The following is a 23918-nucleotide window of genomic DNA, read 5'->3' as shown; positions in this document are numbered from 1 at the left end:
CCCGGGCTTCCCTGGTGGCACAGTGGTTGAGAATCTGCCTGCTAATGCAGGGGACACGGGTTCGAGCCCTGGTCTGGGAGGATCCCACATGCCGCGGAGCAACTGGGCCCGTGAGCCACAACTGCTGAGCCTGTGCGTCTGGAGCCTGTGCTTCGCAGTAGGAGAGGCCGCGATAGTAAGAGGCCCGCGCACCGCAATGAGGAGTGGCCCCCGCTTGCCACAAGTAGAGAAAGCCCTCACATAGAAACGAAGACCCAACACAGCCAAAAATAAATAAATTTTAAAAAAATACTACTCATCAATGGCCAATGGATCCATTAAATTGGATGAATTCTAAAATGAAAAATTAAAAAATAAAAATGGCCCCAAGCATAGTGCTTGAAGTGCTGGTTAGTGGTCCTAAGGCGGGAAGGCTGGGATGCGCCTTACAGAGAAAAGGATGCGTTAGATGAGCTTCAGGCGTGAGTTCTAGTGCGGATGGCCACGAGCTCAATGTTAATGAATCAACGATGTAAATTAGGTGTCTTTAGGCAGAAACCCATATATAACAAGGTTATGTATTGATCGGTTGATGGAAATGTGACCCGAGGCTCACAGGAACCGAACCCTGTATCCTCTCAGGAGCAACAATTCGGTATTCGCTAATTCAGTGTTCCCGGAAACCTTATAGAACGTTAGCAACGTGCTTAAGGGGAATCGGCTGTATTTCATCCTGCCTCATAACCTGCCTTACCTAGGTTTCTAACTAAAGTGGCAGCAGTACCTTGGGAGAGCCACAAGGATGAAGCCCTTTCATCTCCAAGTATTATTTTAATTGAAGTATAGTTGATTTACAATGTTGTGTTAATTACTGCTGTACCACAAAGTGATTCAGTTATATGTGTCTAGCTATCTATACATATATGTGTACATCTCCAAGTGTTTTGACATCTCCAAGTGTGTTGTGACTTAGCCACTAGGAGCCCTGCCTGGCCAGCCTGTGGGTCTTGCAGGCATTGCCCTCTGTTCCTGCTTTACTCTCCACAGACGGGAGCCTGGCTAATCAGAAAACTCCCTCAAAAGGTAAACAGTGAGTAGAGTGTACATATGGTGGAAAACAAATGGCTCTTGGTACCATGTTATGGAAATTATCTCACTCAGGTAGATAAAGGAGCAGGGTGAGCCCAGGTGGCACTGTTGAATCCCTTCCTTACACGGCCCATTCGTGACGTGTGTACCAGCCTCTCTGAGAAAACTCCATCCCTACACTCAGTGCTCTCAGAACTGGACTGGCCCCCTGCTGAGTGGCGCTCTGTGTCAACTCTGCACCCCACCATGTCCGTGACCGCCTGCCAGGGCTTGGGGTTTGTGATTTCACTGCTTGGGGTTGCGGGCATCATTGCCGCCACCTGCATGGACCAGTGGAGCACCCAGGATCTGTACAACAACCCGGTAACAGCTGTATTCAACTACCAAGGGCTGTGGCGCTCCTGTGTCCGAGAGAGCTCTGGGTTCACCGAGTGCCGGGGCTACTTCACCCTGCTGGGGCTGCCAGGTAAGGGCTGGTACCTGGCAGGATGTGGGGGAAGACAGAGGTGGACAGGAGACAGTGGCCTCTGTCTGGCGCACCACAGAAGGACCACGGGGGAGGGAGAAGCAAAAGCCTCCACCACCAAGGTAGGAACAGGAGTGCAGGAAACTTAGGGAGAGGAGCTTCCTAGAGCTGGTAGGGCTCCTGTATCCCTAACCGGATGGTACCCAGTTCTCCCCATTGGGCACATTTTTAAATAACTCCTATGCAAGCAATAGCATTGTCTCAATCACCAACAGGAAGAGGACTCAGGAGGCCCAGATCATAGCCACTTCCTTCCTTTAGCCCTAGAGATCTCCCCTCCCTGAGTTGGGGACTGTGAATCTCCTGAACGGAGTTCCATCTCCAGCCCCCCCTGTGCCTGGTCCCAGCTTCCAGGGGACACCTCAGCATGTAGCAGCAACAGAAAGGGAGCAGAGGAAAGGGACAGAGAAAAAGAACTGGGTGCTGCATTTCTCAGGGACGGAGGCGCCAGATGCACCCCTTCTCTGAGTCTCCCGACCTCCAGAACATATTGGTCACATGGAACCAGCTTCAGGGCACTCTCTGCACAGAGGACCCTTGTAGAAAGTGCACTCCACTGTGCGGGGCAAAGGGGTGTGGGTGTGATGTCCAGACTGGCATATTAGCCACACAAGGATTTGTTTTCAAGGATTTGTAGATGGGTCATGTTAACTTGAAGAAATTCAAGTCTCAAGAGTAGAGAATGTTAAAAGTATCTTTCACTCAGGTAACAGAGTAAGACAATGAATACACGTGTCATTTTTATTTCTTAGTTCTTTTTTCCTTCCATAAATATACATCAAAGTCTGGAGAGAGGCATTTCCTAAGGTGGACACAGTAAAGAGGGTCAGAAATAGAACTAGGGCTTCTCCTGCAGGAATTCCCCATTTGGCTGCAGGGTCAAGACTTAGACCCACACAGAAGGTAAGAGGTAAAGACTCAGTGACGCAGTGACTCAGTCTTTTATACATTCCACACCTATGGATGGAGAGCTCACTACAACCTCAGGATTCTGTGGGCCTGGCGCCGCCCCCCCCCCACAAAATGTGAAAGTGCTCTGCGGGCTGGGTATGACAAGGTGACAAGGAAGGAGGACAGAAGGCCGGTGCTGCAGTAGATGAGATGAAGATGACCTGCTCAGGAAGAGACCCACCGAGAAGGAAATCCCACAAGTGACCCTTGAAAGGTAGTTAAGAGTTAGAGAGGCAGCATCCCAGGAGGAAAAACAGCATGGGAAAAGGCATGGGGGTGCTTCCACCCAAGTCTGACTTGCGAGAAAATGAAGGAATGACCTTGGCTGGAGAAGAGGGTTTTTACGGAGATGATGATGAAGAGCATCGAATGCCAAGCTAAGAGATGAAGGGCCTGGGTACAAACAGGAGAATGTGAACCAGATCCATGGGTGACCAGCTGCCAATTCAGTGAGGTCTCCCTCCACTAGGGACTGGAGGAAGGCGAGCCACTCCCACATCCCTATGTCCTACTGACCCCTCCTGAGCTTCAGGGCTAACCATCTGCCCTAGGGATTCTCACTCACCTCAAATGCAAAACGCCCCAAATCTCTCAGAGGTCTGGTCCATGGACCTGTGTCCATGCAGAGCTAGAGGCCACGAAGGAGAGAGTCAGCCTGAGGCTGACCTCTTGTGCACAGAGCGCCCACGTGACATCTGAGGAGTCATACGGCTTCACAAAGGGCAAATAACTATGGCAGACCTGGCACTAGCACTTGAGCCGACAACTGCCTTGCAATATTTTGTGTAACCTCTACAAGTCACCCTGTGAACTTGGTGCTATCACTACCACCTTTTTAGAAACAAGGAAGCTGAGCTGGGGTAACTTGCCCAAAGTCACATGCAAATGGAGCCAGGGCTCAGACCTGCCTGCACCTAAGCCCCAGCTCGCAGCCCTAACTGGGAGCCCCAAGGCTCTCAGACACAAAGCAGAAATCCCCAGTGCAAAGGCACCTTTCCTATCCTCCCCTCTTGCCTAAGATCGGGGCTGCAGTCTTGGGGAGTGTCCTGGACTAGCAACAGCTGTCAACAACCCCGGTACTTATTTTGCAGGTTAAGAGAGGGAGACTTAGAAGGGCAAAGTGACTTGCCCACGTGCACAGAGCTAAAACTGAGCCAGACTGAAACTGCTCTAGGGTCTTCTCTTAGAAATTTTGTGTGTGTTCATATGTGAAGATCCTGCAACTAGATAGTTCAGAGAAGGATTTTTCAAAGAGAATTTTGTAGGAATCGCTTTTAAAAGAAAGAAATTCTTGCAGCCCCTCAATGTTGATTTCAATTATATTCATTTTAGTGTCACTTTAATATAAACACGTATAACAATAGATTTAAATTCCTAATGCATATAAATCTTATACAAGGACCAAAGCCACACTTGCAAGTGTAATGTAAATACCACTAAAACACTAATAAACACAAACGTCAAAATTCATCTGGTGTTAGGGATATTGTTGGTTTTCGTTTGGAGTTTAACAAGACAGAGACAGCCTCAAGTCCGATTTTGTATTTCACCTCTCTCAGTGTTTTGACTTTAGTATTATTAATGCAGATTCTCTATTCACGGGGGTTTGTTTTACAAAATGGTGTTAATAAATTCGAGGTACTCCCATGTTACACTTAGGCACCACCCCATCAGAGAATCATCCTCTTGAGTCTGTAGTGATGAGGCATCTGTGACTTGCTGCTTTTTGCAATGGTCTTGTTCATTTGAGGTGAGGTTGGGATGTGGAACTACTCAATGTGGCTCTAAGGCTATCAACCCAATTATTTCTGGAATTGGGGTGGAATAGTTCTCTGCTGTGTATTTACCACCACTAACTGTTGCAATCGGGTTTATGCAAAGGCAGGACAGAATATTGACCACCAGGGCACAGGTGTCTGAGCTCATGGTGCCAGTGCCACAAGGTAGGGAGAAATTCCCCTGACTCCATTTCTATTTGAGCTGGAATGAACCCTTTGTTCAAGTAGCAGCTGAGGCTATCACTTCACTGACCCCTGATATAAACATTATCATAAACACCAAAATGAACCCGAACCGTAAGTGGCTAGCCTGAGGATCTGGAACATGCTTGTTTTAACTTCCTTTCCGTTGCCATGTAATGGCATGTAATGTAAGCACAGAATATTTTAATTTCCAAGGAGAAGCTACACACTCCCAAGAATGCAAACACAGATACTCAGGCTCAGAGGGAAGAAATCAGGCACAGCCAAACCCTCCAGAGAAATCTGAGCCATAGGACTGGCAGCCAACCTTCCTAGACAAAGTCTTTTCACCAGAACCATCACTGGCAGCCACCCTGTCCTAGGCTGGCCGGGTTTGGACAAGGTCTCCTCTTGGCAGGGATAAGGAAAGAAAGGCAAAGCCTTTGGTCCCCCTACACAGGCAGAAATAATAGGAAATAAACAATAACACAAAATAAATATGTTAATTAATTAAAATTTTAAATTAAAAAAATTTTTAAAAAAATTTTAAAACCCAGTAACACAGAAATCGTGGCACTAGAAAGAACGTTTATTTGTTCAACAAACATTTATTGAGCACCTACTATGTCCCAAGCTGTCTGCACACGGGGAACATAGATATCAAAAGGCTCACAAATCTAGAAAGAGAGACAGAGGATGAACAAACCATTGCAATGCAAGGTTTCTCAACCTCGGCGCTACTGACAGTTTAGGCCATGTAATTCTTTCTTGTAGGGTACTGTTCTGTACATTATAGGCTATTTAGCAGCATCCTTGGCCTCCATCCACTAGATGGGAGTAGCAGCACCTCTCCCTCCCCAGTTGTGACAACAAAGATGTCTCCAGACATTGCCATGTATCCCCTGGGGCAAAAGCAGCCCCAGTTAAGAATCACTGCAATAAAGCATAGTCAGCAGACATGACGGAAGGGAATTCCTAAAGGAACTGACAGCTGAGCTGAGTTACTAACAAGAAGTATGAGTTACCCAGGAAGATAAAGAGGTAAAGAATTTTCCAGAAAGAGAGGAACATCATTGGAAAAGACACAGTGGCATGAGAGAGTGTAGTGTATTAAGAGAATTAAAATAACTTAGACCTCCTTGTGAGGCAACACAATACAATATGTGTTAAACACTTAGGAATAATATCTTTAAATATTAGGCAAGGATCGCTTCTCGGCCTTTTGGCTAAGATCAAGTGTAAATATTAGGCAAGGATAAAGATGAAAAAAGAGGTTTACTAAGAAAATTTTAAATGTCAATTAAATGGAAATATATACTACAGGTTCCTAGATAGGAATATTATAAAGATGTGAATTTGTTCCTAATTAATGTATAATAATAAATAATATAATTAACTAATTACAAAAATAATAAAATGTATTAAGACCTTACCCTGTGCTAGGCATTGGCTCAAGGAATTAGCATATGTTCATTTATATTTTAAATATAATTTACATGGTTGTATAAATTTACATAAATTACCTTACACTTAACTTTAATTTTCACAACAACACTATGAGGTAAGTAGTGGTATTACCTCCATTTTATAGATAAGGAAACTGAAGCACAAAAAGGCTGTAGAATTTGCCCAGTGACACTGTAGTAGTAAGTGGCAGGTGAGAATTCAAACCCAGGAAGAATTTCTGCAGAGCATAAGCTTGTGTGTATAATATTACAAGAATTCTAATCAAAATGCTAGTAAGAGTTTTCCTTTGGGAACTTGACAAAGTGGTTATCTATAAGAAGAAAGTAGATGAAATTAACTTTTAAATGTTTTTTTTAAGAATAATACAAAAGTAAAGAGCTAACTCGGCCAGATATTCAACCAAATTCTAAAGCTGTGATAATTAAAAGGGTGCTTCGGCCCAAAGATGGACAGAAGGTCAATGGAACAAAGTCTAAAATTAGAAAGACATATACGTGAATTTAATATAGATAGAGGAGGTTTTACAAAGCATGGGGAGAGGGAAGGTTATTCAGTGAGTGCTGTAAAAATGATTAACTTTTTTTGAGGGAAAAAAAGAATCATAGACTATAAACCAAAATAGATTCCAGATTAATTAAATGTAAAGATACATAAAATACTTTTAAACTTTCTATAATTCTAATATCATTTCTAAATGGAAATTAAATTCCTAAGCATAGAAAAGAACAGTCATTTTACTACATCATTCAACAGATTTTTATTAAGCACGTATTATTATGCACCATGTACTGTGAACCTATAAATGGAACATATAAATAAAATATAAATGGAATACGCTGTATTTTTTCTAGAACCATGAAAAACACTAAAAAGGAAATAATCGATGTGAAAAGATCTTTTTAGTAATCATAGCAATATATTAAGATCCTTAACAAATAAATAATTCATATAAATTGGTAGAAAAATGCTAAAATTCCAGCAAATAAATGAGGAAGAAGTACAAACTGACAACTCAAGAAAAGGGAAAAACAAAGGCTCCATAAATATTTGTTTAAAAACTATAGTTTCAAACTCATTAGTAATCAAAGTAATGCAAATCAAAACAAGTGATCGTGTATAACTTACCAAATTCACAGTGTAGGTAAGGGTACTATGAGGCAAGATCTTTCAAATACTGCTGCTAGGAATAAAATTCATAGAAAAAAAAATCTGCTTCTACATAAGAAAGATTTTTTAAAACCTCACACCCTTTGACATCTTAATTCCTCTCTTAGGAATCTGTCCTAAAAGAGTAATCAGAAATGCTAACAAAGAGTTATGTGAAAAATGTTCATCATAACATTGTTTTTCATACAAAAAAAAAAAACTGGGGAAGGGATATAATCTAACTATATAAGAATAGATGCTGTTTTAGTGAATAGTAGTACTTCTATTAATGGGATATTAATATACTAAATTAAATATATTAAACAATGTATGCAATCAAGTGAAAAGCACAAAACATGAAATCGTATAATCTCTTAATCATGTAAAAATATATACAGAGAATGGATTAAAAAGAAAGTATGCCAGATATTTTGTCTAGGATTTAAAACTGTAAGATTTTTTTAAATTTTCCCTACTTCTAAATTTTCTATTTTGAGCACCAAAAGGTAGAGTCAGGAATTAAGAATATAAAGTGTGTTAACAGTTTAAAAGAAAAAAAATCAATAGATGTATCAATCATTTGTCTTGCTAATAATACTAATTTTACTCCTCCTATATTCCTAGCTATGATATTTTATATTGCTATTTGACCACCATTTTGCCTAATTGCCATAGATGGTGTTATATTAATATTCCTAAAATGAGATAAAGAAAAGGTAGGGGAAATGTTTTCTCCAATGTCAGTAAAATAATACAAGCTCCTGGAAATTTACAACCTGAAACGCCACCACCAGAACCAAATTTAAAGTTGAATATAGGGACGATTCCCCCTAAGAAGTCAGCAAAAATTTTTGCTCTATTTTAAAGGTGATTAAACAAAGTTGTAACAACCTCATTATTGTTAAACACATACCGTGAATTATTACCATTATTATTATATACTATTATAATCAGACCACAAACTATCACTATCATTAGAGATACATTTAATATATTTTAACAAAGCCTGTTGCCATGAACAAGAAAGCCAGATGTTCCTCTGCGGACCCCCATTCACTCTTTGGCAGTGACAGCTAAAGCAGTGGTCCACTCATTTTGGAGCACAGAAAACTCACCAGGAAGTGAAAAATCCCATCTTTCACATGTTTTAAAGCATGTTAGTACTTATTTCATATTTTAAAAAGCGTATAGACTTAGAATTTCTCTCTACTCGTTCAGTATTCTGCCTAGGTAGAGGGAACTTTAGTTTATCCTTTAAACTTAACTTTTCCTTCCTCCAAAAACATAAAGCCACTGTCGCCATTTCAAGCAAGAAAGAAAGCTTAATTCCTTATTACCTGAATAACTTTGTTTTTTCTGTCCTGAAATTTTGCATAAAAACATTTGCATAGGAGAGTGGGTGGGGAAACCTCCATGAATCAGAATAGATAACTATAATAACTTTTTCGTTTTAATGTTTCCATTTTCAATCTACTGTTCTGGTGGTATTGTAGTCAATGTGTGGGGAGGGGGTAGACAGATGTCATAAAATGAACAACTGGAAACCAAACTCTTACAAATCTCTTTGTGGATAAAAAGCCTGCCTCTTAGTTGAAAAAAGAATAAAATGAGCTCTGTCCACAGACACAGTGGCAGAATCATTCCTGACTTACTCCAACATTTTCCAGTTGAATCGGTCGATCCCTGTCCACAAGCAGAGAACAGTCACTTCTTCTAGCTGCCTTCTATCCACATTTCAGACTTGGCCTTGTAGCTCAGTTCAGGGATACAGAGTCATGACTTGACTTTAGTCATGTAACTCTTGCCTGCTCTCGTCTTCTGGGTTTCCTGACTCATTCTTTTTCCTCTACAAACACTGATCACAGAACCTAAAGCAAGGTGTGCGGTTGAGGGGAGCATTGCCTCCATTCAAATCAGAGGGGAGACCTTGCATATTTGCTTTCTGTGTTTACTGGGAATAAAGCCGTGGGAGTGGTGGCTGGGTGCACCCAAGATAACATTGAAATGTCCAGATGCACAGGCCTGTTTCCGGGAGAACCTGTCTGCAGGTTAGAGATTGGGGCATGGGTGTGTGGGGCTGTGTATCAGGGCCCTGACATCCAGATTTGGGGAAAGTCTCATTAAAATGTGTCTGAATTCGGAGGCCAGACACACACCACCTACGGGAAGCAGCAGGTCCATCAGTTCCCTAACATAATTCTAAAATCAAATTATGTAGACAAAACGCCATGGCTGATCTCCAGCCAAGTCTCTCTTTTGTGTGACTATATAATCCTGATATTTTGACCAACTGTCGTGAAAACCGCTTTTGCAAAATGTAGAAGGTGACAGTGTGTGAGACCTGAATGGGCTCTGAAGTGTTCTAGTTTAATCTGTCCATGTTACAGATGAAAAAACTGTGACCCACAGAGGTTGAGCCATTGTTCCAAATCACGCAGCACACGGCGTGTTAGGGACAGTGTCAGGAGCAGATGCTAGGCCTCTCAGTAACCAGGTCAGGGTCTCTGGCCCAGCCTGCCCTGTGCCCTCCTCCTGGCCTTTGTGGAACTTCCATGTCTGCATGCCACGTGGTCTTCACGTGGTTCTTGCAACAGGAGTGAAAGGGTGAGATGGCCGTCAATACAATGCCCTGCTTCTTCTCATCCCAGTTCCAATATCAGTGGACCGAGAGCCTATCTCTAGGATTTGGCTTCCTGTTCTCAAAAGAGGGGACAACTCTGCCTGCCTCTGCCACTCCATATGGAAACAGAGAAGGAGCCCCAGATTGGAAGTTGAGATGGGAGCTCCACCTTTGTCATCTTTAAAGTAGCTGTGGGGGCTTCCCTGGCGGCGCAGTGGTTGAGAGTCCGCCTGCCGATGCAGGGGACACGGGTTCGTGCCCCGGTCCGGGAAGATCCCACATGCCGCGAAGCGGCTGGGCCTGTGAGCCATGGCCGCTGAGCCTGCGCGTCCGGAGCCTGTGCTCCGCAACGGGAGAGGCCACAACAGTGAGAGGCCCACGTACCGGAAAAAAAAAAAAAAAAAAAAGTAGCTGTGGCTCAAGGCACTTGGGCAAGTTTCTTAACCTGTTTGTAGGTCGCTTGACTCACAGCCCCCCCCAAAAAATATGGGTGGGAAATAATAATACCTGCCCTACCCATTTCTGTAAGATCAAAATGGAACTATGTCAGTGAAACGTGTTTTTAGTCGTGAGGAGAAAATGTTAACATCTGGTGTAAGAGGAGATTCCTGGAGCCTTTTTTTTTTTAAGTGAGGTCAGGCGAAGTGGTTTCCTGTGATGAGCAGAGCCTAAAGGAAGGGCTTTTTTTTTTTTGGTGGTGGTGCGGTGGCGGAGGGGTGGGGGGTGGGGGGGGCGTTCTCAGCTGCGCTTCTTCCCCAGAGGGTGGCGCCCTCTGGGCAGAGCCCGAGCCAGGATGGGGCGGGGGTGCACTCAGACTGCCTCGCCCTCAAACCAGCTGGGCCTGCGCGGTGCAGCGGGACAAGTGCCTCTTGGGGCTGCTTCCCTAACAAATGAAAAAATAATGCCCTTGAACCAAGAGTGAAACTGAACTATCTAAGGAAAACACTGTGAGCAAACACTAAGGGCTGAGGGAAACCATCTAATCAGAGCAGCTCCCCGGGAGCACAGCAGGACGAAGGAGGCAGCTGGGTGGGAGGACGGTGACCCAGGCCATGTCCACCACCGCATGTCAAGTGGTGGGCTTCCTGCTGTCCATGCTGGGCCTGGCCGGCTGCATCACTGCCACGGTGATGGACATGTGGAGCACCCAGGACCTGTACGACAACCCTGTCACCGCCGTGTTCCAGTACGAAGGGCTCTGGCGCAGCTGCGTGCAGCAGAGCTCCGGCTTCACCCAGTGCCGGCCCTACTTCACCATCCTGGGCCTGCCAGGTAGGCGAGGGCACAGGTGAGGCAGGGAAGGGCCTGCTTCTCTCACCGCAGCCAGGAGGGACTGGTGAGATGCGTGCAGGGCATGACCCTCGCAGCACGGGCTTCGGATCGGAGGTGTGAATAAGAGGAGAAGTTGACCCGGTGTCAAAGAGGGCTATAGTCGTAGCGGTGAATATCGGAGACTTCGTACTCAGGTCAAAGGAATTGCTAGTAAGGAAGCAGGTCTTGAAAAGAATGGGTCTATCGTGAGGACAAGCTCATGGTACTAGAATAGACAATGTTTCTCAAGGAGAAAAGTAATCGTGTGCATGTATGTGCATTGCTCTTGCCTGCACACACATGGGAGTAGGTAGGGTGGTGAATATTTTCTTCCAGTCCAGAAAGTTTATTGGGAGCTAATATCATTTCATTATCAATTCAATTAATTTTTCCTTTGAAAAGCTGGAGTTCTCTGTAGGTGCCAGAAAGTATACATTGCCATTAAACTATAAATATCTTTTCTCTGCATTTGTGTTGAGAGGTTCTGGTCTGCCCTCCTAAAAAACAATGCATGTCAAAATGTAATTATAGAACTGTAATGATATTATAATAATTTCAGAATATAAATATAATTATAAATGTGACATCGTTTCACCCCTGAAGATAAAATCCACTAAATCCCTGTTTCTCATACAGATAATTATTTCAAATAGGAATCATAGGAACTTTGCATTCTAGATATTATGGAAGCTCTACTTGCATTTGTTTTTTAAAGCAAAAAGAAGTAAAAGGTCAGGCTAATCAGTGGCCCAGATGTGAGTTTGGTGAGGAAAGGAAAACAGGGCTGGGTTTTGTCTCTCTGAAACAAACACTTTGTGGACAGGTAGATGGGAATAAGTTTGCACAAAACTGTTAGGAGCCTGTGAAGCCCTTGAAATTGAATTGTAAAGAGCAATTCAATTAATTCATCTCCATGTGTAGAAAGAAATAGAAGGTGGGTGGCAGAGTGGAAGAATTGGGGTATTGACTCCATTTTTAGAAGCCACTTGTGTTGCAGGACAGACCCATCCCTGACTGAGACCTGCTTAGAGAATCAAGGGTGGTAGAACCTGGCCGGAGGGAAGGAAACCCTGGAGGAGGGATGATGCTATAGCGTGAGGGCAAAGGTCAGAAGGGAGGAGATGTGAGACCGTGGATTGTTGAGTTGCTAGCTAATTTTAACTATTAAATGAAAAAATAAGACTGACCTTACGTTGAAAATTAAGGCATGACATTCCGTGACTTCAGCTCGTTAACCCAGGGCCCCATCACCTGTTATCAATCTCTTGCTCATTCTGTATTTTTCTACACATGGGGCTCCCGAACATCCCCACTGCCCTAAATGGCCAGACCCCATCGCTGCCACTCTCATGGCCTTTCCTGTTCTATCGAGGGATCCCATCCTCCATGAGCCCTCCCAGAACCTCTCCTCATCTCCCCACCTCTCTGCAGAACAAGATCCCCTCCCTCCCTCCCTCCCGCCCAAGGCCGACCTCTCCATCCCGGCTCTGAAGGCCCCACGCCCTCCTGTCTGGCCATCACCGCTGATCAGCCCCTCTCCTCTCTGCCTCTTTCATCTTCCCTCCTCTCTTATGCTTATATCCTCCTTTACTGGAAAACCTTCTCTTGATTCGGATCATTGTCAATTTCTGTCTCTCCCCGGCTCACTGACAATCAGATTAAAAGACTCAATTTTTCTACCACCCCTCACTCTTAACCTCTGGTTTCTATCCTTCATCTCTTTAGACTGTTTTCTGCTTTGATTGTGGCAGAAGGTCGGGCAGAATCTTCCAGTCACCAACTTCCAGTTCTCACCTCTCATCTCCCTGGATATTTCAAGACCTAACCAGCTTCCATGGTTCCCCACTCCCAGCTTAATTAGGTGCAGACATGACAGCCTGACACCCACACCCTCCTGCATTGCTCACCTCCCTTCCCTGACCCATCTCTTACCAGCCCTTTGCCCACAGCCTAAGGTTTTCCCTGTCCATTTACTATGCCTTGGGCTTGGTCCTGGATACCCATTGCCCCTACTGCCCAAATGTCCCCCCTCTTACACCCCAACTGCAACCTGCACAAATCTTCCCATATGTGAGGTCCAGCTCAATACCATCTCCTCCCTGAAGCCCCCTCACATCCCCAAATGAAAAAGGATCCCACAGATCTCTGTACCACTCCCGACAACTGCTCACAAATCTGAAACTCTGAAAAGCTCCAGGCAGCCTTCACAGAGGGGGACCCCAGCCCTGCCGGTCTGCATTGGGGAAACAGGATCCCACCAAAATCCAGGAAAGACATTTCTTGGGACTGAGTTTGTGGGAGAGGAGATACTTTAAATCGTTGATGATGTATGGCCTTGGAGAACAGTGTGGATTTAAGAATAGCCAGTCCTCAAGGCAGCAGGAGTGACTACAGTGTCAACTGGCATCCTGAAATATTGTGAATAAGAGGAGGTCTTCCCCCCTACCTTGGTCCAGGCCTTTCTCTTCCTCCTCTTCCCAAGTCTTCTTCCATTCCTGCCCTTCACACTCTCCCACCCATGGCTTTCAAATTCTCAACTATATTTTATCATCATGTGAGAGGATTCAGGTTTGTACACGGTTAACACAAATCAAAGCCATGTCAGGTTGGAGAGAGATAACTGCTTTTTCTCAAATTGTTTTATTGTTTTAAATTAATTTTTATACAATTTTTAAAGCTTACTTTCCAGTTACAGTTATTACCAAATGTTGGTTACATTCCCTGTGTTGTTCAATACATCCCTGTAGCCAAGATTACACCCGATAGTTTGTATCTCCCACTCCCACACCCCTATATTGCCCCTCCCCCGCTCCCCACTGGTAACCACTAGTTTGTTCTCTATGGAGAGATAACTTCTTTTTAGGGAAGGGGAAGAAACTAAAACTTACTGAGGCTGGCTTAGTTCCATGCTCTGAATTGTTCTAGCAGCATCTGATCCTCACAACATTTCTTTGCAAGAAATATCTCTATCCCACTCCAGAGTTGAGGAGACTTGGCTTCCATGAGGTTAAAAGACTTGCCTAATGACACTCACCTGGCATCATGAAGTCTGCAGGTTTTCATGAGATACACAGGACCTCCATATCAGTTCCCTGGGATCTCTGGAGAATCAAAGCCTTCCCACCTTGTTCTGAAGGGCTTTCCCTCTGAGGTCTGGCCTTAGACTTCCCTCCTCTGGGATCCCCTCCTTTGGGCTCCTCCACCAGCCATTCCTGCCTTCAATCTGAAGCCAAGCTGTGCCTGAAGATATGGGTCCTCCCCCTCCCACCCCAACAAAGGCCCCATTTCCAGTCTTTGGCACTTTGTGACTTGCAGTCTCATCAGCCCCACCCACACCCCCTAGCCAGCTTAGTGATGTCAGCCACTGGGAACTCTTTCTTCTCAACTCCCCATTCTGAGCATCTCCTCCTAAGCCCTCTTGAGGGCTGTTTTCCCAGATTATTCCTTGCAATTTTATGTCACTGAACAATTAAATGAAAATCCCTAGGGATCAAGGCAAAACATTAACATTTCTTTGGAAGTTTCCCCAGGAGAGGCTAAGGTACAGCCAGGATTGGGAACCACGCCTTGCCTGTCAGTTCATAGCTACTTTGGGGGAATAAGATATATTGCAACGGTGGGGGGTGGGGGGCGGAAACTGAGTTCCCATTTTTCTGTTTGCTTCTGTCAGCCCTGAATCCTGCCCACCTTTCAGGTCTGATAATACGTCTTTGTTCATTGGAAAGAATGCTGTAGTCACACCTTTGGTGCAGGGAATCAGTCTATAGAACCCGTTGACTCACCTGTTATCAGCTGGTAAGCCTATGCCCCTTGCTCAGAATATCAAATAAGAGACAGAGAGGCTAAAAGAGAAATCTTACCTCCTTTGGAAGCAGTTCCTCTGGTGACTAATCCATGGAGACAGATTAGTATTCCAGGTGGTAGAATCTTCCAGATGGAAAGGAAGTTCGGGTCACCACCATGCGTCCCCATGGTCATTACTAGACATAGGGGGGTTCCAGCAATGAGTAGTGAAGAACATTTCCCCTCGCTTCCTGACAGCTGCCCCCATCACAGCTCCCACCCTCAGAAGAACACCCACAAGGGGTCTCCAAAGCAAGGAAGATCTTGGTTCATCCATCCAGGTCCAGTGTTGTGGCTCTGACAGTGGCCCCGCAAGATTTAAGACAGTGTTGTGTCTTTGCCCAACCACAGGCTAAAAGAAAGTGGTAATCTAACCCTAACCCTAGAAGGAGATTCTAAAAAATAAAAAGGAGCTCAGGGTCAGGGTGGACCCCTGGTTCAAAGCAGGTACCAGTGTTCATCAGAAATCCAGAGATCAAGAGAGAGCAGTAAAGAATGAGGTCTTGTCATGCATACCTGACCCAGCAAAGGCAAGAGGGCATCTGAGAGCCTGAGGCAAAGGCTGTCTTTGCAAAGGCAAAGACAGGCTGGCTACGGCTTCGGTACCCAAAGAATCCCGTGGCACACACAGCAGCAGCTGCTCTCCACATCAGGCAAGTCTGGTGCTTTCACCTCCCACCAGCTGGCATCACCATCCCTTCTAATCCAGCAATGTCAGGGAAGACCACATACTTCAGCCACAGCCATAGCACATACATGGTATGTTTTCAGGAACAAATAGTAGAACCACTCAGTTAAAGAGATTCAATGACCCCATCCTTGCCAACAGTCCAGGATGAGTAAAATTTTGCATAGAATGAGGAAGGGATATTTTTTATTCTACTTGGTTAATATTTGGCTGGTTGATTGGTTGGTTGGTTGGTTGGTTGGTTGGTTGGGTTTCAGTTGTTTTAACCAGATGCCTTGCCAGGTGCTTCTCAAAAGGGATAAAAGATTTTGTTCTCTGAATGGCTTAAGGCTTAAAATATCAGAACAAGAGCAGTTTTTAAAACCTTTAACAGGTTCCTGAGTAGATTTGACGTTCATAAGAGGCCCATGAGGACAAGACGGAAGGAAAGTCAAAGTCCCTTCCTCCTCTCATAGGTCCAGTTTTCTGGTAGCAACATGCAAAAATAGAAGAGCTCTGAGGGTATTTCCTGAAGTCTGGGGCTGCCCCACAAATGTCCTCTCCACAGCTGTCCTGAACCACAGCCTTAGAGTTTAATTGTGTGTGTGAAAGAGAGCTAGAACCACACGATGAGTGACTGTCAGAAAGGGGTTCTATTATGATTTCTTAGCCAAGGTACTCCCAAGGTAAAAAGAAATTTGAGGTTCAGGATTTCCAGTGAAAATATAATCTTTCCAGGTTGTAAGCTGCTTGAAGACAGAGATTATTTCTCATGAAATTTTATTCTTCCTACAGCATCTGGCAAAGGGCTTTGCAGAGAATTTGAGCTTAAGAATACGTGATGGATGAATGAATGAATGAATGAATGAATTCATGGATGAGTGCATGAATCTGTGAATGTGTGACTATGAAAGTATACCAACATGTGCTGGATGAATACACAAAGTTATAAATAAATACACAAGTAGATGTCACATGCCTGCATTTGTTAATGAGGGAATGGATGAGGTGTTTGTTCCCAGTATGTGTGGGGTCAACAAAGCCATTGGGCAGGGCTTTGGAAAACAGAGGTGACACACTAGAGTCCTCTTATATTAAGGAGTGGATCCAGAGGCCACTCTTAAGCCCTCCTGAGTTCTTTTCACCTTACTGGGGCCACCGTGGCTCTAGCATCAGGAAACTGCAAGCCCAAGACGCTGATGTTCATCAGTTCTTCTAGGAATGAATGGTCAGATCCTGGAAGATTGATCCACACCGTACACCAATACAATTACCCCCAGAATATAGTGGTTAATAGGACCAAGACTGATGATGGATGCTTATAGAAATCTCTTCCCAGCAGGGAAGCAAAGTTAAAAGCAGAAGTTTCTTTAGGGAGAAGAGAATCAGAATTAAGTGAATGGAAGTCAATGGCACAGAACTAGAGTAGCTGGTTACCATTGTCTCACTACCTGATGAGAAAGTTGCCGGGGCCTCCATTCCTCAGACACTGCAGAAGGCTCTTTAATGAACTGATCTACCTCTCCTGTTTTCAATATCTTTCATTGATTTCCAATTCTTCCATCATGACAAATTGCTTTATGATACACACATTAGAGTGAATAAGCAGGCAGCTCCCCTGATATCGGCCATATTTGAGATGACATCTTCCCTAAGAGACTGGAGAGAATTCCTCCCAGGGCTCCCTTGTCTTGAGAGTCACATTTATAAATAATCTCCTGGGACAGGCAATTCCCTGAGATGACTTTTGGAGAATATTCCTTTATACATTCTTAGCATCCATTTCAGAGGATGACATTTTATGGTCTGGTCTCCAAGTCTGAAGGATACATTCTGTTAGGAGCTTACAGATCCCTATACCTTGCTGGCAGCCAGAACTCTACCTGTTTTTCCAGGATAAAGTACCTCAGAGCAACGTATTGTGATGGGAAAATAACCATTTTGAAACAGTTCCAGGTTTGACCCGCAGCTCTGCCTTTCCCTTGCTATGTGTCTTTGGGCAGTTATTTAACCTGAGTCTCAATTTCTTCAATCATAAAATAGAGATAATAATACTACCTACATTGCAAGGGAGTTTTTATATGGATTCAATCTCTTAACGTTGAAAAGTCCCTAATAGCTTTCAATTAAAAGTAGAAGTTGGCGGGCTTCCCTGGTGGCGCAGTGGTTGAGAGTCTGCCTGCCGATGCAGGGGATACGGGTTTGAGCCCCGGTCTGGGAAGATCCCACATGCCGCGGAGCGGCTGGGCCCGTGAGCCATGGCCGCTGATCCTGCGCGTCTGGAGCCTGTGCTCCGCAACGGGAGAGGCCACAACAGTGAGAGGCCCACGTACCAGAAAATAAAAGTAGCAGTTGGCTATGACAACTAGAATAGGACAGAGCTCTCTGCTTTGCTTCACATGGTTCTTCAGTTCTGCTCTACCAGAACTACCCACACTAGTGGCCTTTCCCTCTGGAAGACACAAAAACTAATTTATCTTCCTTTTGTAAAATTAATTATGCTTGTGGTGGACATGTTTAATGACTTTCTTTCCCCACTTTGGCATAAGCTCCGTGAAGGCAGAGACCATATCCGACCTGTTACTCACCGTCATCCCCATGCCTAGGCATGCAGGCTCAGTAAAAAACTGTTGGGATGAGTCACTGCACCTTAAGGATGCACTAGAAACCTCTTTGGAAATATCTGGAGGGGAGGCCACTGCAGGCGAGTCCCAGCAGGATGTACAGCTTCCATTAATTCCTGGAAAGGGAACTGCTGATAAACTGTGGTTGTGCTGAAGGGCCTGAGATTGATATAATCGTCAAACCTACAGCTCACCATGACCTTAGTAGTCCCTTTGGGAAGAGGCAACAATACAGTGCCCCTGGTATACCACCTAGTGACCTTGCTTCATTATAGGCTGTGAGTATTGAGCTTTCTGGGAGTGGATACAACCCTATGAAGCACTGAGTTCCTATGGAAAGACTAGAGAAGAAAGATGTTTGGGTTAGAAGTCAAAGCAACACAGTTTTACTATAAGCTCTATCAATAATTTTTAATGGCACCTCAGTCAAGCCATTTCCCCCTTCTTGGACCCCAGGTTATCAAGCTTTAAAATGAGGACATGAAGTAGCTAAATTCCCTTGGCCCTCCCAGCTCCAACAGTTCATAATTTTCTCATTCTATAGACTCCTGCGTGCATGTCTTTCATCAGTCAGGGGAGTGTAAGCGATGGTTTTGCGTTTTTCACAATTTCATATCCCCTGAGGATGATAAGGTTCCCAGTTTATGGACTTGCCTTTTCTCAGCAGTTTGGTGCTGGTTGGCTGTAGTTGTTTGGTTGTATTACACCAGAGCCTACTCAATCACGCTGAGGTGGTCTTACTTGTCTGCTTGTGTCTTGCCCCTCGCCCCGCAGCCATGCTGCAGGCCGTGCGAGCCCTGATGATTGTGGGCATCGTCCTGAGTATCATTGGCCTCCTGGTGTCCATCTTCGCCCTCAAGTGCATCCGCATCGGCGGCATGGATGACTCTGCCAAAGCCAAAATGACACTTACCTCCGGGATCATGTTCATCATCTCAGGTAAACAAGGAGCCTGGGGTTCCCTCTCTCACATGCGCATCCAGGAATGCCAAAGCAAAATCATTCTGGCAGAGGACAGGGCTTCTCCCTAGTGAGCATGGTTTGAACATGGATCTGAGCGTTACACGCTGGGATTCAAGATCTGAGATTAAGGCTCACTTACACTCTACAGAATTATCATGAGCGCTGGTGTCCCTCTTAGCTGCCACCCTCGCCTCACTATGAGAGATTCTCAGCTCTAGGTAGACATGTGACTCAATCCCTAAAGGCATTATTCTGGTGAGACTTTAGAAAATGATTTTAAGGGAAAAGCCCTTGACATCATCAAAGAACCAGGCCCAAAATATTTGTACTACTGACCCCTGGTCCCAAGATGGAAAATCTCTTTCTGCGCACGTACAAATCCTTCCTCAGCTGGAGAGATAAAAGAGTGTAGGCACCTAGCACAGGGTCTGACTCATAGTGGGAATTCAATAATTGATGCTTGGATTGACCATCCTGTTATAGGAATAGCATATTCTGCAGCCTGCTCCTCTAAACTCGTTTAAACGTACATTGCCTCACAAACAATGTGATCCATTTAAAGCTGACTCCGGAGTTTTCTTTTTCTTGCCCACAGGTCTCTGTGCAATCGCTGGAGTGTCTGTATTTGCCAACATGCTGGTGACTAACTTCTGGATGTCCACAGCTAACATGTACACCAGCATGGGTGGGATGGTGCAGACCGTCCAGACCAGGTAACCCCCAATCTAGTCTCAGTATTCCGTGGTGAACATTGTTGTAAAAATCCGATTAAACACGTATGCCTAATGTGACTGTCAGCGCCTGAAATAGCAAAAATTTATCAGAGGCAACCATGCCATATCATAAATCAACAATGATCTGTAAATTCATAAGCTTCATTTCAGTGAAATATCCTTGGCGATATGGCTTGAGGCTGATCTGACATTTGCATTGAAATACAGCGACAGTTCACAGTATTTGTCTACCACTCTTACACAGGCCCCATTGTGGTGGCAATGAAACAGGCACTGCTAACCCAAGCCTGTAAATGAGCGTCACCCCCACGTCTCCAGTCCATGACGGGAACCCAGCTAGGGACAGGGCAAAGCTGGAATCGAAATGAGGGAGGTGCGGTACAGATGAGAAAAGTAATGTTTCTTCCTTGTACGGCTGCTCTTTCTCTCATTCATTCATTCATTCATTCTACAAATGTATCGAACATACAGGCACTCTTCTGAGGTCTGGGGATAACGACAAGGCCCTCACGGAGGTCACGGTCTAGTGGAGGGAGATGAAACCTCACTGTAATTTGGTGTCGGAAGCAGAGTAGAACTTTTCAAAGATGGAAGAGCAATTCCAATACCTATATTCATTTAGCCACTTCAAAGGGATGTATTTCATAGCAAGAAGCAGCAGCAAATTCCTGAAGGAGAAAGATCTTATTCTGGGAGAGCAATGTAAATATTATACCTAAGTGACCCGTCATCTCTGGAGTGGATACACTTGGTATTTCTCTAGCAGCACCATCATGGGAGACAGATGAGCGTGAGCACGTGATAAATCCATTACTCTCTGGCTCCCTGGAACTCCACTCGCCACCCATGTTCCTGCTTTATTTCAAGAATAGGAAAAAATGTGGTCCCCATAAGCTGCCCTCATCCTCCTTTACCATCCCCTCATGGTCTCTTGACTACAAGGGCTACTTAGAAGCATGTTGATCAACTCGTCCTGGTTTTCCTGGGATTTTCCCAGTTTTAGCACTGATAGTCCCAGATCCTGGGAAACTTCTCTGTCACAGGCACATCAGGATGGTTGGTCACCCTACTTTGAAGAGCTCGCCTTGGCCGCAGTATCTGGGTGCCTGGTGTCACTGCCCCTGCCTGAGGAGTCACCCACCTGCCTGGCACCCAGCGCTAATGCCCGCCATCACTCTCTTACACCATCTCCTTAGAACATTCCCGTGTCCCTTGGGCAGGCAACTTCAGAGATTTTGTTCTCAGACAATTCTGTTTTGATGTAATTGAGTCCCATTGGAGGCAACCCTCCAAGGGGAAGGGCACCAGCCTTGGTGGACTGGAATTCAGTGTGGACTGGAACAGAAGCACCATGAGGGTGGGGTCTATGTCCGTTTTGTTCATCCCTTTGTCCCGGTGCCTGGCAGTGCCAGGCACATAGTAGGAGCTCAATAAATACTTGTTGAACAAATGAGTAAAGAAATGAATGAAAGAATGACTGATCTCTTCACATTAGGTCTTTCTAAACTTAATGCTCCTACCGGCATGGATGGTTACCAGGGTTACTTGAGTTAGAGATTTATCCACAGTAAGAACCCAAGAGACCAAAATTCCTTCTGAAATAATAACTTGAGACTGATTCCCTAATCTCTCAAACTTCTCTTACCAAACCTTCAAGACACTTCCCTTTGCCAATAGGGAGGGAGGGGGATTTCCTGAGATGTTTCTCTGAAATTAGAAGTTTACAATTAATTCTATGCCTGAGTGATGCTAGGGGCCTAAGAATCCCACAGCTTTTTTGCTGAGTAGCTTCAGTCCCAATTCTATTCTCCAGGACACCTGATTCAGTTGACTGCGACCCAAAGGGCTGTGTTCAGGAGCGGGCTGGGATAGATGTAGAATCCAAAAGTGGGGACAGAGAGGATGGGCATGGTCAGGTTCACGGGGTAAAGCCCGGGGAGTTGAGCCAACCACATTCACAGCCACCGTCTCCCCACCCAGGTACACCTTTGGTGCGGCTCTGTTTGTCGGCTGGGTCGCTGGAGGCCTCACGCTAATTGGGGGTGTGCTGATGTGCATCACGTGCCGGGGCCTGGCGCCCGAGGAAACCAAGTGAGTCTCCCCGTCCCAATGCAATCAGATGTTTTATCCGAGTCCATTTTAACATATCATTTGCAGGCAGAATGATCAGTATAGGCACACGGAAGAACTCTACTGACAAGAGGATCATGAACCCTATCTTTTACGAGGAGACCTAAACACCAGAACAGGCCTATTTCAGCCTGAGCAGATTTAGAAATGATGCTATTGAAGGAAAAACCCAGCCCTCTAGGTTTCCCCCCCACCCCCGACTCCAGTATTCTGTAACTCAATGGTCCTCAGCTGGGAGCAATTTTACCCACCTCCCACCCCCACCCACCCCTGCCCTGGTCCCCAGGAGATATTGGGCAACATCTGAAGACTCTTGATGGTTACAGCTTTGGGGTGGAAGGGTTGGGTGATCCTGGAATCTGGTGCTAAATATCCTACAGAGCACAGGACAGGCCCCTACAGCAAAGAAGTATCCGTTCCAAAACGTTAGTAGCACTGCCGCTGAGAATGCCTGTTGTGCCTCTGTAACTGGGCCTGGGGTTGGGAGACCTGGATCCCAGTCAGGTGCTCCTGTTCACCAGCCCCGTGACCTCTAGCCAGTCATTTGCCCTCTCTGAGCCTCTGTTACCTCATCCACATACTAAGCAGATTAGGGGAGATGGGTTGCATGTAAATACCTCCCAGCTCACAAATTCTATGATTCTTTGGCATGACCATGTTCACCTGGACATCATTTCTGGTTCCGCTTCATCTTAACTGATGAACAGAGGGAACTCACTAGTCACTAACCCCCCAGCTCTAATACAAAGCAAGAAATTCTGCTCTACCGCAGAGGCTGAAAAGCCAGTGTCCCAAAGCCCAGGGAAGCAACTGTCTCAGTTTGCCGAGGACTAAGGGTTTCCTGGGACACTGGACTTTCAGTGCTAAAAGTCAGACATCCTAGGGAAAATGAGTTGTTTGTCCTCCTACCAAATACATCTATGATCATAGAATATTTCTTTTGCTTTCAGCTACAAAGCCGTCTCTTATCACGCCTCGGGCCACAATGTTGCCTACAGGCCTGGAGGCTTCAAAGCCAGCACTGTCTTTGAGTCCAACACCAAAAACAAGAAGATATACGATGGGGGTGCCCGCACAGAAGATGAGGGACAATCTCATCCTTCCAAGTACGACTACGTGTAGCCCTCCAAGACACCTCGGCAGGAGCAGAAGAAATCCCCCAACTAGAGCTCACCCCAAAACAAGGACATTTTACCTTAATTTCCCATTGCTTTTGACTCACAGTTGGAAGTTAGAAAGCCTTGGTTTCACCTGTGGTGAGGCCAGATGGTCTTGGACACCGGCCTCTGTCTCTAAATGTTCCATCACGAAACAGCTGAGTTAGCAGATGTGCCTTAGAGGCTATAGCCCACATTTTCCAATCCTTTTCTTTTTTTTAACATAACCTTTTTAATCTGATGATAGAATGTGGTTTGAATTCCTATCAATCACTTAGATAATTTAGGCAGACTCTCCCTCCTCCTTCTAGCCAATGGCCCATTGATGATCTATTTCCCAACTCATCCCCCAGAACAATTATGAAAGGAAAAAAAGAGTCAATCAAAAGACATCATTTTCTGCTATTCGATTTTTGCCCCTTCCCCCCACCCCCGCCCTAACTTGGCTACTAATAACACCGATTGAAGGAAAGTTAGTAGGGAAAAATATTTATCGTATCTGCAGCTCATTATCTGAGTTTTCTTACACTATGATCTTGAACATTACTTGGACCAAAGTGATTTCAGTTTGACGAAACCAACCTTTTCCACTTCTGCTAACATCTGCTAATTCTAGCTGGACTCCCCACTGCAGGTCCTCTTTCTGCCACAGGCCAGAAACTGTCCTCAGAGGAATGAGAAAAGAATTTTTTTCTTTTTTCTTTTTTTTTTTTTTTGGTAATCTAAATATATTTGGTTCTAAATATACTT

The 23918-nt window shown here is 45.0% G+C and overlaps 1 protein-coding gene across 2 annotated transcripts; it reads left to right on the top strand.

Moving 5' to 3' along the window:
• Positions 1–1314: 1314 nt before the first annotated feature.
• On the top strand, positions 1315–23133 carry CLDN18 (claudin 18). 2 transcript variants are annotated; one of them, XM_060149174.1, is made up of 5 exons: positions 1315–1534; positions 18959–19123; positions 19743–19860; positions 21862–21972; positions 22962–23133. In XM_060149174.1, the coding sequence occupies exons 1-5, from the start codon at positions 1315–1317 to the stop codon at positions 23131–23133; spliced, it is 786 nt and encodes a 261-aa protein (XP_060005157.1). The 2 variants fall into 2 exon arrangements, with proteins under 2 accessions (XP_060005157.1, XP_060005156.1); XM_060149173.1 differs by lacking the exon at positions 1315–1534 and adding an exon at positions 10792–11011.
• The last annotated feature ends 785 nt before the right edge of the window (positions 23134–23918 follow it).

Source organism: Lagenorhynchus albirostris, chromosome 5, assembly GCF_949774975.1.
Source record: "Lagenorhynchus albirostris chromosome 5, mLagAlb1.1, whole genome shotgun sequence".
NCBI lineage: Eukaryota > Metazoa > Chordata > Mammalia > Artiodactyla > Delphinidae > Lagenorhynchus > Lagenorhynchus albirostris.
Note: the sequence above shows the minus strand (reverse complement) of the source record. Positions and strands in the feature narration are given on the sequence as shown.